Source organism: Sinocyclocheilus rhinocerous, unplaced genomic scaffold (assembly GCF_001515625.1).
Source record: "Sinocyclocheilus rhinocerous isolate Xijiao unplaced genomic scaffold, SAMN03320098_v1.1 scaffold469, whole genome shotgun sequence".
NCBI lineage: Eukaryota > Metazoa > Chordata > Actinopteri > Cypriniformes > Cyprinidae > Sinocyclocheilus > Sinocyclocheilus rhinocerous.
The window spans coordinates 830,937-843,124 of NW_015636034.1; the positions used below are offsets into that span (position 1 = coordinate 830,937).

Consider the following 12,188-nt stretch of genomic DNA (forward strand, 5'->3'; position numbering starts at 1 on the left):
TCACCCTGCAGTCTGTGTGGGTCCTAACGCCCAGTATAGTGACGGGGACACTATACTGTAAAAAGCACCGTCCTTCGGATGAGACGTTAAACCGAGGTCCTGACTCTCTGTGGTCATTAAAAATCCCAGGATGTCCTTGAAAAAGAGTAGGGGTATAAGGCCCATTGGCCTCTGACCATCATGGCCTCCTAATCATCCCCATACACTGATTGGCTTCATCACTCTTTCTCCTCTCCACCAATAAGCTGGTGTGTGGTGGGCGTTCTGGCGCACTATGGCTGCCGTCGCATCATCCAGGTGGATGCTGCACACTGGTGGTGGTTGAGGAGATTCCCCCGCTTTCATGTAAAGCGCTTTGAGTACCCAGAAAAGCGCTATATAAATGTAACAAATTAATTAATAATAATTCTACTTTGGGATGGCCATCAATGGAGAAAGATGATTACCCTATTTACAGGGGGGAAATACTATTCATTATTATTAACAGATATTCATATATAACATTTACACATGTAGAAATGTAAAGTAAATAAGACCCACGAATATGTACAATAGCAACATTTTAGCAAGATTTATCTTTATTGACAGTTTTCTAATGAAAGAATGTTCACCTAACACACATTTGAAGCAAACTGTTAATATTGCTGAACAAATTAAGTTTACAGACAGCATAATTCAAGTTCAAATTCAGCATAATTCATACTTTTTAGCTGAGTCAACTAAAATAGGTTGTACAGTTCCACTTGCATACTACATGTGTTTTGAGGTGAACTTGTAAGCAAAGCAACCTATTAGTTGGAGTTAATAACTTTAAAATAATTAATTAATTAATTGGCCCAAACTCTTCGCCACCCTGATTGTAAAGGCTCTTTACAGTTGTTGTCAAACAGCTGTACACTTGGCATTAAACCTTTCTTTCAGAAAAATTTTAAGTTGTTCAGTCCTCCACTAAAATTGCTCAACTTATCTTCTTCATTTATGTCCCACTTTGCTTGTTGTGAGACCCATGTATTTGTTGTAATGTCATAACAGCAAAATGCAGTGCACGTGTGAAAGAGGTTTTACTCTCCTCAAGTTTGTTCTGTCAGTTAGAGCTCCTGTTAGTACAGGCCAAGACACTATGAATGTTGTGTTTGTCACAGCAGGGATTTTTCATGAACAGTTTATGTTCATTTTCCATATTATTCCAAGTGTGGCGGGACATCCAGTTGCACACTATTGGTCAGCGTGAAATTAATTAGATTCAGCAGTTTCTTTTTCAGCAGCATGAGAGCTGGTAAACAGCTGAAAAGTCTCTTGAACTAAAAAAAAAAAAAAAAGAGCTTAAAGTCTCTTGTTGTAGACTGATTTTCATATTCCATTCCCATCTAATCATTTGAAGGATAAAGCTAAAGAGCACAATATAGCAGAGAGTCATAGTCAGTAGAACAATTAAATCAACTTGAATGCATTAGGGACTAAATGAACACGTACATAAAATGAATTAAAATGTTTCTGATTTATGAACATCTGAAACATACAAACAAACCACAATGAGAAACATCACCTGAGGCTCAACCATTGCTGGAAATTCATCCTGCGCATTCAACGCTCTTGTCCCGGTGTATTTGTAGACTGAGAAAACAGGGAACCTACGTGTCATGTCGTAAAGTGTTGCAAATCCTGTTTGTGTACCACTATTCTTATACTGGATGTTTATTGATAAAGCTCTGCATTTACTTAGTGAACTGACAACTTCAGTCATGTGGCAGCCATCGCGGCGAATCAGGATCTCGTGGCTGGCCAGTCAGTCAGCAAAAACGATCTTATCGTTAAGTTCCTGAGGGGAGCTCGGAGATTGAACTCACTTCGTCCTCATTCTGTGCCAATTTAGGGCTTATCCATAGTCCTTAGGGCCTTACGAGGCCCTCCCTTTGAGCCAATCCAGTCGGACTTTCGGCCCCTGGAGCTTACAACCTTTTGGCTTTAGCATCGGTCAAGCAAGTGGGCGTCCTACAAGCACTGTCAATCAGTGCTTCATGCCTTGAGTTTGGGCCTAATGACTGTAGAGTCGTCCTCAAAACCAAGACACGGCTATGTGCCTAAAGTGCTCTCCACTCCGTTTAGAGCACAAGTTATCACCCATCCAGCTCTTCCTAACCCAGAGGATGAGCAAGGTGCCAATTCACTGTGCTTCGGTTCTCTTATGTTGTGTATGTTGAGCGCTCTAGCCACTTTTGGCAGCTCTTTGTATGCTTTGTAGACTTCTCTAAAGGGCTGCCATTAACGAAGCAGAAACATCTTGCTGGATAGTTGATGCTATAGCCCTGGCTTACGCCTCAGTGGGCTTACAGTGTGCTATTGAAGTGGGGGCCCACTCCACCAGAGAAATGGCCTCCTCCTGGGCTTGGTCCAGGGGAGTTTCAATTGGTGAGATCTGTGCGGCAGCCGGCTGGTCTTCGCCATCTTCCTTAGCCAGTTTTTATAACTTGGACGTCCTTGCCTTTTAGGCACTGATTTTTTCCCACTCTTATCCATTTGTTTGGGCAGCTACATAAAGCTACACGAACAAATCAAGTTTCAGTATTAGAGTAAACAGGAGTTTCCCCCCAGAAGTGTGTCAACGCAATGTTTGTTTCCTTTATATCAGAGAACCGAGGTTACGTTAGTAACTGGAGCATTTTTAACTCTGCCGATAATAACAGCAAAGCAGCAAGTCAGGTGGCTAACCTGTCGGATGCAGCCGATATCATTGCTACAACAAATATTATGTAGGCTACGAAAAATGAGCAAAATGCTACTATTAACAGCGCTGGCATAAAGTATATTGGTGCTACAAGCTTTACATATTTTATTAGCTTGACAGTAGTGACGCTACTTTTAAAATAGCATTAAAATTTATAGATACATTTATATTATAAAAAATTTCAGTAGCAACCTATTTTTTCTAAGTAGCAGTGTGGCGACAGACACACAAACTACCTACATTACTATGCGTAAAATACAAGATACCCGACTGGCAAATTATTCACTCTTTTGAGTCTGTTCTCACAGTCTGTTCTGCACAGTGATTCAAATGGAGATTCAGTCTAAATCAAGCACTGAATCGTTTGGCAAGGTAAAACAGTCCCCTGGCCTGAAGGCAGAGAACAAGTAAATTCAAATGTTTCATATTTTATTTTAATCTGAAAGCATTTCCCTCATACATTTCAGGTCAATTAAGATGTACATGAATAAAAATAATACATAATTATACTACATTTTGTGAAAATGAGCATTTACTCATTCTGGACACTTATTATTAATTCTGTTTTTTTGGCATTGTCAACATTTTGATATACATTCTACTAATATGCATTTTCTTTTTTAAATATTTATTTGATGAATTTTGAGTACATATTGTGTAAAGTAGGCTAAGTGTGCATTTAATCATCAGTTAGCTTAGGTAGGTGCACACACATTCCTACTATCAATCTGAATTCTTTTGTAAGGATTGGACTCTGTGACGAATTGTTCGTTATGTTCCTCATGAGTAAATCACTTTGGATAAAAGCATCTGCTAAATAAATAAATGTAAATATAACAGATGTGACGAGAAAAACTGGTTCACCGTATCAGTGCGCAGCGTCCATAAACTGATTGATTTGTTGCATATGTCAGATAGTTCGCCCTCTAGCGGAAGAATACCTATTAATAATTATACTTCATGAAATCACGGTCTAATTACATGATTTGTTCTTATACTATTGTGTCCTTATATTCTAACCGTCGTGCCTATAACACCTTCAGTCATAATGACTATATTCACAACACGTACCTTATTGCCTAATTATTTTAATAATAATTATTATTATTATTGTGCTGGAGCTGGTGGCCAGTCTTTTATGAGAACTAGTGCAAATCAGCATATGGTTCCCTAAATGAAAACGACATTCATCTGTCATCTGTGGGCGGATCTATCGGACTTCCCTGTGCTGTCGCTTTCGATTGTAGCGTAATTAGCAGCTGTACGTGCGCAACAGTTGTACTTCGACCTGACAGACATTAGCGCTGACTGAGGGACTGACAGTGAACCAGCGGCTCACTGAAAACCTGCTCCAGTCACTGCAGATCAAACCATGAGTGTCAGCTCAACACGGAGCAGCGGGGAAGACCTCGACGAGCTGGAGTCAGTCAGGTGAGGTGAACCAACCCTCTGTTCATTTCTTGACCTACTTGGACCTTTCTAAACGCATATTCACAACTCATTAAATAATAATAGGCTATCCTATACCAGACAGAAAGCACATAAGCTCAGTTAAGTGCAATAACCATACACTTTTTTTATTTTATTTTAAACTCCCCTAAATGAAGTTTGTGTATTAATCTCCGATCCTCTTTTATGTTTCTTGGCCTAAATCTGTTTGTGAAAGTAGTTTATCATGTTGTTTTACAGTGTTATACGCAAATGTTAAAATGAAAACAAATAGGCTAATAAAAAAAACCAACATAAGTTTATGAAAACAAAATCTTGTCTGGTTAGTGCCGTTGTTTATTTGATTTGTAGCTACACCTGTTTGTTGTTGAATAGCGGCGTCAGTGAAAGAATGAGGAAATACTAAATATCAATTTACTCAATTATTGTGAATGAAAGGGTTGAAGAAAACCGATTGCTCATTCACTGTTATATAATTTAACTTTTTTTTTGTTAAAGGGCAACATAACAAAACAAACGTAAAGCATTCTTTTTCAGTGAACATTTTATTTTTTATAGTAATTAAACAAAGACTTTTTACAAAATCCCACAAATCCCAACATGTCAGGGTTATATTTCACCCCAAAAGAAGCCTGTTTTAGGACCAATAATTTCATTCATTCATTCGTTCATTCATGCGTGCATTCATTCATTCGTTTGTTTGTTTGTTTGTTTGTTTACATTGTGACATTATTTTCATGACCTGTAAGCACTTTTACCTCCATACTAATTACAGTAATGCATGGATGTTTTACATTGGACTGTCAAAGGACTGTTGAAACAGTCATGAGAATCATCCCATCCATAAATTAGGTTTTACAACAAATATTGTTAGAACATGTACATAGCTGACCATTTTAATAGCTTATTTTATTCATGAATTTATTTTGCATTACAATAAAATTTACCCCATAACATTATGCTAAGGACATTACTTGATATGTAGGCATAATGACGGACAATCACACCATATCAATACCAGCATACTGGAACAACAGCAAATATGTCACTACATTATGTAATTAAACAGCACAATACAGCCTGCAGGTTATTGTATCAAGGTCGCTGTTCTGTAATATCAGTCTATTAAACAGAAAAGCATGGTGCTGTGTACAACTTTCTTGAAATACATGACAATCCTAAATGGATTTCCATTTAAGTAAAATATGCAAATGACGTGTCGGCTTTTTTTTTATTGCTGCGGCAATGCAGTGATGTGTTATAGTTGTTTTAAGAGAAATCACTCCTGTGCATCAATATATGATACACGTATCCGTTGTGTTGTCTAACCCAGATTCCCATTTCCAAAAAAGCTGTCTGGTAACTGTGGATGTTGACAGTCAATGGATATACAACTTGGCTTGGTGTTCAACTGCCCCATTCTGTTTCTCTCTGTAGCTGGTATCATTATGATTTGTCCCGGCATGCAGCCGAAGCTCTTCTCCTTTCGAATGGGGTGGATGGGAATTTTTTACTCAGAAACAGCAACAAAGGACCTGACTGCTTTGCTTTGTCTGTCCGGTAAGAAATGTCCACTTTGGACAAAAGTGTATAAGTAATTTGTGGTCCACTCAGCTGAATCACTTTGATATTAAAGTGCAGTATGCTCAGACACAAATAGTCTTGAATATTTTCCTTGTGTGCACTCCATTCAATTTATGGAGAAATGTACCAGCAAATGCTATCATTACAAATTGTGATAGCAATATGTCAGGGTTATATTTCACCCCAAAAGTGCAAGTGTGCCTAGGACAATAGACACTGTAATAAGTTAATGTAAAGACATGTAATAAGTAAAGACATGGTAGACTTAGTTAATTAAAAATATCCTTACTAATTTAAAACTTCTTATAGCACTTTGCAGGTAGGCCTGTCTCTTTTCTTAAACAGTTTTCTATTTAAAAACATTTTATAATGTAATTCATTCATGTGATAGCGAAGCTGAATTTTCAGCATCATAACTTCAGTCTTCAGTGTCACATGATCCTTCAGAAATCATGCTAATATGCTGATTTGCTGCTCAATAAACATTTCGTATTGTTGTCAATGTTGAAAATAGTTGCGCTGCTTTATATTTTTGTACACACGTTTTTCGGGATACTTTGGTGAATATAAAGTTTAAAAGAACAGCATCTATTTAAAATAGAAATGTTTTAAACATTATATCTTTGGTGTCACTTTTGATCAATTTATTGCATCCTTGCTGAATAAAATATTAATTTCTTACTAACCCCAAACATTTGAATGGTAGTGTATATATACAGTATATGTAAGGGATAATCAACGGCTAGCCGTGCGTTAAAAGATTTTAAATGCACTACGTGGAGGCAAAGAACCACCCGACGCGAAGCGGAACATATTTAATACCCTAAGTGAACTTATCTGACCTTAAGTTATTTGCAGCAATATAGGCACTCGACATTTCTAAAATGAGTTTTCCTCTTACCTTTTATTAAGCAAGCAAGTTAAAAAGTCAAAGGATGAACCAATATGGTTTTTGTTAGTCCTCTTATTTTTCCATTTCTCTTATTTTCTGTGGTTATTTAGATTACTTGGTTTTTCAGTTCCCCTTTTCAATGTATCAGCTGTAAACCTCACTTTGTCTTGTGTCTTTAAAGTAAAGCTACTTATTCTGACTCCTACTGAAATATATAGAATCTGATTCACACAAGCCATGAGGCAGTAACCTGCCTGGTCACTGTGACTCTGACTGATGCTTAAATGCCTGGTTGTTTGGCACCTCATTTATAGTGTGTGACTTTGTAGAAATAATTAACTGCCTATTTCAATACAACTAGGTGTGGTATCGCTTTTATACACCAGTTCTATAAACAAGTTAACAATGAACAATAATGAGAGTTCAGACACAGCAAGACAACACTTCCTCACTGCTTTTTCATCTCCAAACTTCTTCAGAGCAAAGGATTCGGTGAAACACTTTCATGTCCGGCGGCAGTTTGGCAAATATTCCTTTGGCTTCAATGAATTTCCTTCCCTTCAGGATTTTTGCAGTCACTTTGCCAATCAGCCGCTGCTAGGCAGCGAGACAGGTTAGCTATATTTACAGTTCACAAACTGCTTTTCAGCACTTCTCTGGCACAATGACCCTGTTTCCTGTTTCACTCTTGTAACCAAGGAAGCCTGATAGTGCTACGGTTCCCATACCCACGGCAGGTGGAAGAACCATCCATTTATGAGACGGTGTGTGTGCATACGGCCATGCAGACAGGCCGGCATGAAAACGACCTGGTGCCTAATGCTCCAGCAGTAAGTCCAAGTGACATAATACAGACCTACATACACACATATTTGAAAGAGTAAAGTTGAAAGTCTTTTTATGTTGTCAACAGCTTGGCACTAAAGAAGGTTATCTGGTTAAACAAGGAGCGATCATCAAGGTATGGTTGCATAGGTTACTATATCAATATAGACTAATTAAAAAAATTCAACCAGTGTTTGCAGTAAATGTCAGTTCCAAGCTAATAAGGTAAATTGTAACTGGGTTAAACTGGTTCTAGAGCAAACCTAGACCTAGTTTTGTTGGCTGATGGTTTCATCTTTATTTATTTTCTGGGCAGAACTGGAAGCAGAGATGGTTCACACTGAATAGATATGAACTTAAATATTTTAAAGATAAAATGGTAGGTCTGTGTATTTTGTACAATGAGATGTATAATCATATAAGAGTTAAAGTTGATTGTTTATCTCACAGAAAACTGTCTCCTCAGTTTGTAGAGCCAATACGAACCCTGGATCTGACAGAGTGCTCTGCTGTGCAGTTTGATTACAGTCAGGAGAGGGTTAACTGCTTCTGGTGAGAGATTTATAATATGGTCGTAATTCATGAAACCTACATTATGCACGTTTTTCTTTTCTTTTTCTTTTTTCTTTGGCAAAATTCACAATTTGAGAATATCAACTTCCTTAAATTGAAACTGTAATTACAGTTACAAACCTTTATCCTGTTGGCTGCAGAGATATTTTAGTATCATTGATATACAGTTGTAGTTTTTGTTCATATTTTGAATTAGATTTTTATATTTTATTAAATTTGTTCTTATATTTTAAGTTTGAGTAATTTTGTTGCTTTTGTAATTCATTTTATTAGTTCTTTAAAATGTCTATATTGTTTTTTATCACGTTTTTTTGTTGTTGTTATTTTAGTACTTAGACTTAAACTAAAAGTTTACATTTATATTTTGTACATTTGTATTTTTTATGGTTTTATTTTTAGTTAACGATAATAACCCTGGTTTACTGCTGTAGTTCAACTTCAGAAATGTCATCAACAAGGCCAGTTAATTTCTGAAAGGCATTTTTTTTTTAATGACAAGAGTGGTAGTTAAAAATATTACTCATAATAGAGATGCCTTCAAATGTTTCATTCAATTACAAAAGCAAAGTTATAAAAGTAAGACGCTTTACTATTGTGCTAGACTAGTTATCCTGTTGTTTTTACATCTGAAACTTCTGCAATTGGCCAACCATAAAATTATTGGCTATTTTTGGCAACTGAGAATGAGCTGGTATATCTGCAGCATTCAAGTGTCTGAGCGCTTACAGTTCCTGTGCACACTAAATCAGCAGTACAATCTGCAAAGCATGAATCAAAATTCACATTGTCTGTGTACAAAGTAAACTAAGAAGTAATAAGAAGTAATTACAATTTTATATCAAAATCCTAATATTCTGTTGTTAATATCTTAATGTGTATCTGATATTTTCCTACGTGTAAGTGATTCTCAGTAATGAGGAAGTGTAGTCAGAAACTCCTATACATGGACTTCCTCCTACCCACATATTTTCCAACCCATGCTTCAGCCTTTTACTTCAAAATAAATCTCATTATTAAAGGGGTCATATGATGCTTTTTTAAAGATCATTATTTTGTGTATTTGGTGTAACAGAAACCTTTAAGATTTTTTTTTTTTTTCCCCTATAGCCTGGTGTTCCCCGAGAGGACGTTTTATTTGTGTGCAAAATCTGGTGCTGAGGCAGATGAATGGATTAAAATACTACGATGGAAACTGGTAAGAGGAACCAAAGTTAACCATGAAAGGACAGTCACTATGAATAATCAATGTATGTAATAGTTAACAAGTCAAATAGAATGTATTATTTATTTGTTCCTGTGGAAATAAATTAATCTGACCCCACTTTACCAGTCTAATCATACTGCAGATATATTTGTCTGTCTGTTGTCCTTATCTCTAATGATGACTACCCTGTATTTCCAGTCACAGATAAAGAAAGGACGATGATGTTCAACATGGAGAGAAGTATTAGCTGAGCAAATGCAAACTGTGTGCAGTTATATATTAGTAAATACAGAGGATTCATTAACTGCATCTGATGCTCTGTGTTCTTGGCATCATGGTTGTACAACTGATCACACCTAAAATATCTTTTGCGCAATGAATAACACAAGTTTTTACATCGAAGAGAAGCACAGTCCCAAGGCACCATGCTATTGTGCTTTATAAAGGTATCTGGAGGCGGTGCACTACCAGTGTTGAGATTATAATTGACAACAGTTTGTTTTTGGTTTTTTTCCCATAATGTGTTCTGTGTTGAGCTTTCAGTTCTTCTCATTCTTCTCCAACCCCAAGTTAAACAGTGTGTCTGCTTTTAAACATATGTACATTCCCCCTTATATACATGTTTGCAATTTTGTTTGTTGAATCCTTTGGATGCAATAAGCTTTTTCCAGAATAGAGAGCTGCTGTAATTACATATTTTTGTATGCCAACCTGGAAGCTAGAATCACCCTGGTTCTCTCGCCAAAAACCCAACAGGAATTTTCCATTAGCTTTTGGATTTGTTCCTCATCATAAGCTTAATAAATAAACACAATGTATGAATTTTAAAGCTTAAATATAATAACTGGAAATAAAAAGCCAAATGTAGGATATAAACAAACATCACCACTACTAATAAAAAATATTTTCCCTGAAAGTTAGAGTTAGAATATCTCACAGGAGTGGAATTATATACTACATAATGAGGCTGTGAATGCAGACTAGTGATTAGGCAAGGCAAGGCAAGTTTATTTGTATAGCACATTTCATAGAGGAAAAAAAAAACTAAAAAACTAAAACTAACCACAAACCTTATTTCAGGCTTTTAACCAAAAGCCCACTCAAAAACCCCGCTGACTTCAGGATGATGGAACTGAAAGTGCTAAAATGCTAACTTGTTACTGGGTTTTAGGCTACAAAAATACTTAATCCCTGCAGCACTCTATAGATCACCAAAGTAAATTTATAATAAAATTATAAATTATCTAAGTAGCAATGCTACTGTGATGTGTTAACTAATAGTGAACACTCGTGTTGTTTAGAAACATGTACATAAAACCCATTTTCAAACCAAGATGCCCCTTTTGTAAAAATGTATTAAAAAAGTCAATAAATAAAATTTATTTTTGTAAACCAAAGCAGGTTACATTCATAAAAGACATACAGCATCAAGACCATCCAACATTATGTATGTACATATGTGTGTGTATGAACTAGAACACATAGAGGCATCAAGACATCCGACTCTCTTATCCTCATCCAAATGTCTGAAGGTGCTGAGATGAATAACTGCTAAGCTACTTCCACCACCTGCCTTAGTTCTTCAATCAGAGGAACTAGTTCCTTCTCAAGACTAAAGATCAAACCTAAATATGAAAAAAATATTGATCATTCAGTTGTTATTATAATGAACATACAATTTTTATACTACCTGTGGAGACTCACCTGTGTTAGCATTACTACTTGCGATAAAACTTATGACTAAGGGTAATCGATTAAATTGTACAATCTGTCAAGGAAATACATAACGGGACATATTAAAACCAGAAATCTAGAAACCTTAACAAGCAGTAAGTCAAATGTACTTTGATTTGTGTAAAGAAAGTACCTGGTATGTGTTGTAGTAACAAATTATGCTTTTATTTTTGGACAAGCCCAGCTTGCTGCCCTGGTCAGTTGCCAAAGCAAAGGTGGACAGGAACGCTGGCCGCAATGCATATTCAGGAGCATTGTCATTGGCAACTAAAAGGGAAAACAAGCAAAATCTCAGATAATGCTTCAACAGATATATAAACAGACCTGGAAGTCAGAGGTGATGCTGTTACCTTTGATTACAGGGACTCCATCTCTATCCGTCACTACTATTGCATGGAGTCCTTCAACACTGATGATGATGAAGAGAAATGATCAGTTATTACTCCGAATGCAAAATGAAGAAAACTTGTGCAAAATACAAGACAAATCTTTTTACCTTGGCAGTTGTTTATACAAATAACTCCTCAGATTCTGTAATAATTAAATCAAACGCATTAAGAACGCATCCAAGAAAACGTAAGCAAATGCATTACAAATATACTCACATCTGCCATATTCATTAGATTGACTATGTAGATCGCCTGCTGCACCCTGTAGCAAAAAGAGTAAAGAACGACGAGGAAATTACACGAAATGACATCTCGTTGAAAATGCATTGAAATGCATCTCATTGTCTCGTTTGACAGTAACGTCTTACTAACTACTAACACCTCTAATCTAGTAAATTGTTATAAATGGAGGAAACGTTTGTTAAAATCATAATACGCAAAATTACCTTCAATTTAACCCGGTTTTATAAAAAGTTCCTCACTTGTTTATGTGCGATCATCACATGACACAAAACACAAGCCTTTCCGGGTACGTAATATCCGTTCAAACGTCACGTCCAAGGAGAGTCCGTGCAAACAAGGCCATCTAGTGGTTAATGTTGGAGTTGCTGTTTATGTCAATGAAGGTATTTGAGGTTTTGATGTTTGTAGATTAGTAAAGTGAGTTTATCTTCAGGCCTTTATATATCGTGTTTATAATAATAATATGTAGATTATAATTAAAGAAAACTGTGGAGACGTGCTGAAATGGCGTTTGGTCTCGTACTGTATCGCGTACCTTGTCAGTGTCGTGCGCTTTGCTTGACTAAAAGT

The 12,188-nt window shown here is 36.4% G+C and overlaps 2 protein-coding genes across 3 annotated transcripts; one reads left to right on the plus strand and one right to left on the minus strand.

Moving 5' to 3' along the window:
* Window positions 1-3,945: 3,945 nt before the first annotated feature.
* On the plus strand, window positions 3,946-9,866 carry dapp1 (dual adaptor of phosphotyrosine and 3-phosphoinositides). The gene is made up of 9 exons (XM_016562144.1): window positions 3,946-4,156; window positions 5,612-5,734; window positions 7,130-7,263; window positions 7,350-7,480; window positions 7,564-7,611; window positions 7,792-7,854; window positions 7,942-8,027; window positions 9,156-9,243; window positions 9,451-9,866. The coding sequence occupies exons 1-9, from the start codon at window positions 4,098-4,100 to the stop codon at window positions 9,472-9,474; spliced, it is 756 nt and encodes a 251-aa protein (XP_016417630.1). The 5' UTR covers window positions 3,946-4,097; the 3' UTR covers window positions 9,475-9,866.
* A 751-nt stretch (window positions 9,867-10,617) lies between these two features.
* On the minus strand, window positions 10,618-11,950 carry LOC107747564 (ragulator complex protein LAMTOR3). Of its 2 annotated transcripts, none has more exons than XM_016562146.1 (7): window positions 11,858-11,950; window positions 11,592-11,637; window positions 11,483-11,517; window positions 11,337-11,395; window positions 11,120-11,253; window positions 10,957-11,020; window positions 10,618-10,877 (listed from the first exon to the last, which is right to left on the minus strand). In XM_016562146.1, the coding sequence occupies exons 2-7, from the start codon at window positions 11,604-11,606 to the stop codon at window positions 10,804-10,806; spliced, it is 381 nt and encodes a 126-aa protein (XP_016417632.1). In that variant the 5' UTR covers window positions 11,607-11,637; window positions 11,858-11,950; the 3' UTR covers window positions 10,618-10,803. The 2 variants fall into 2 exon arrangements, with proteins under 2 accessions (XP_016417632.1, XP_016417631.1); XM_016562145.1 differs by having other exon boundaries at window positions 11,822-11,950.
* Window positions 11,951-12,188: the final 238 nt, after the last annotated feature.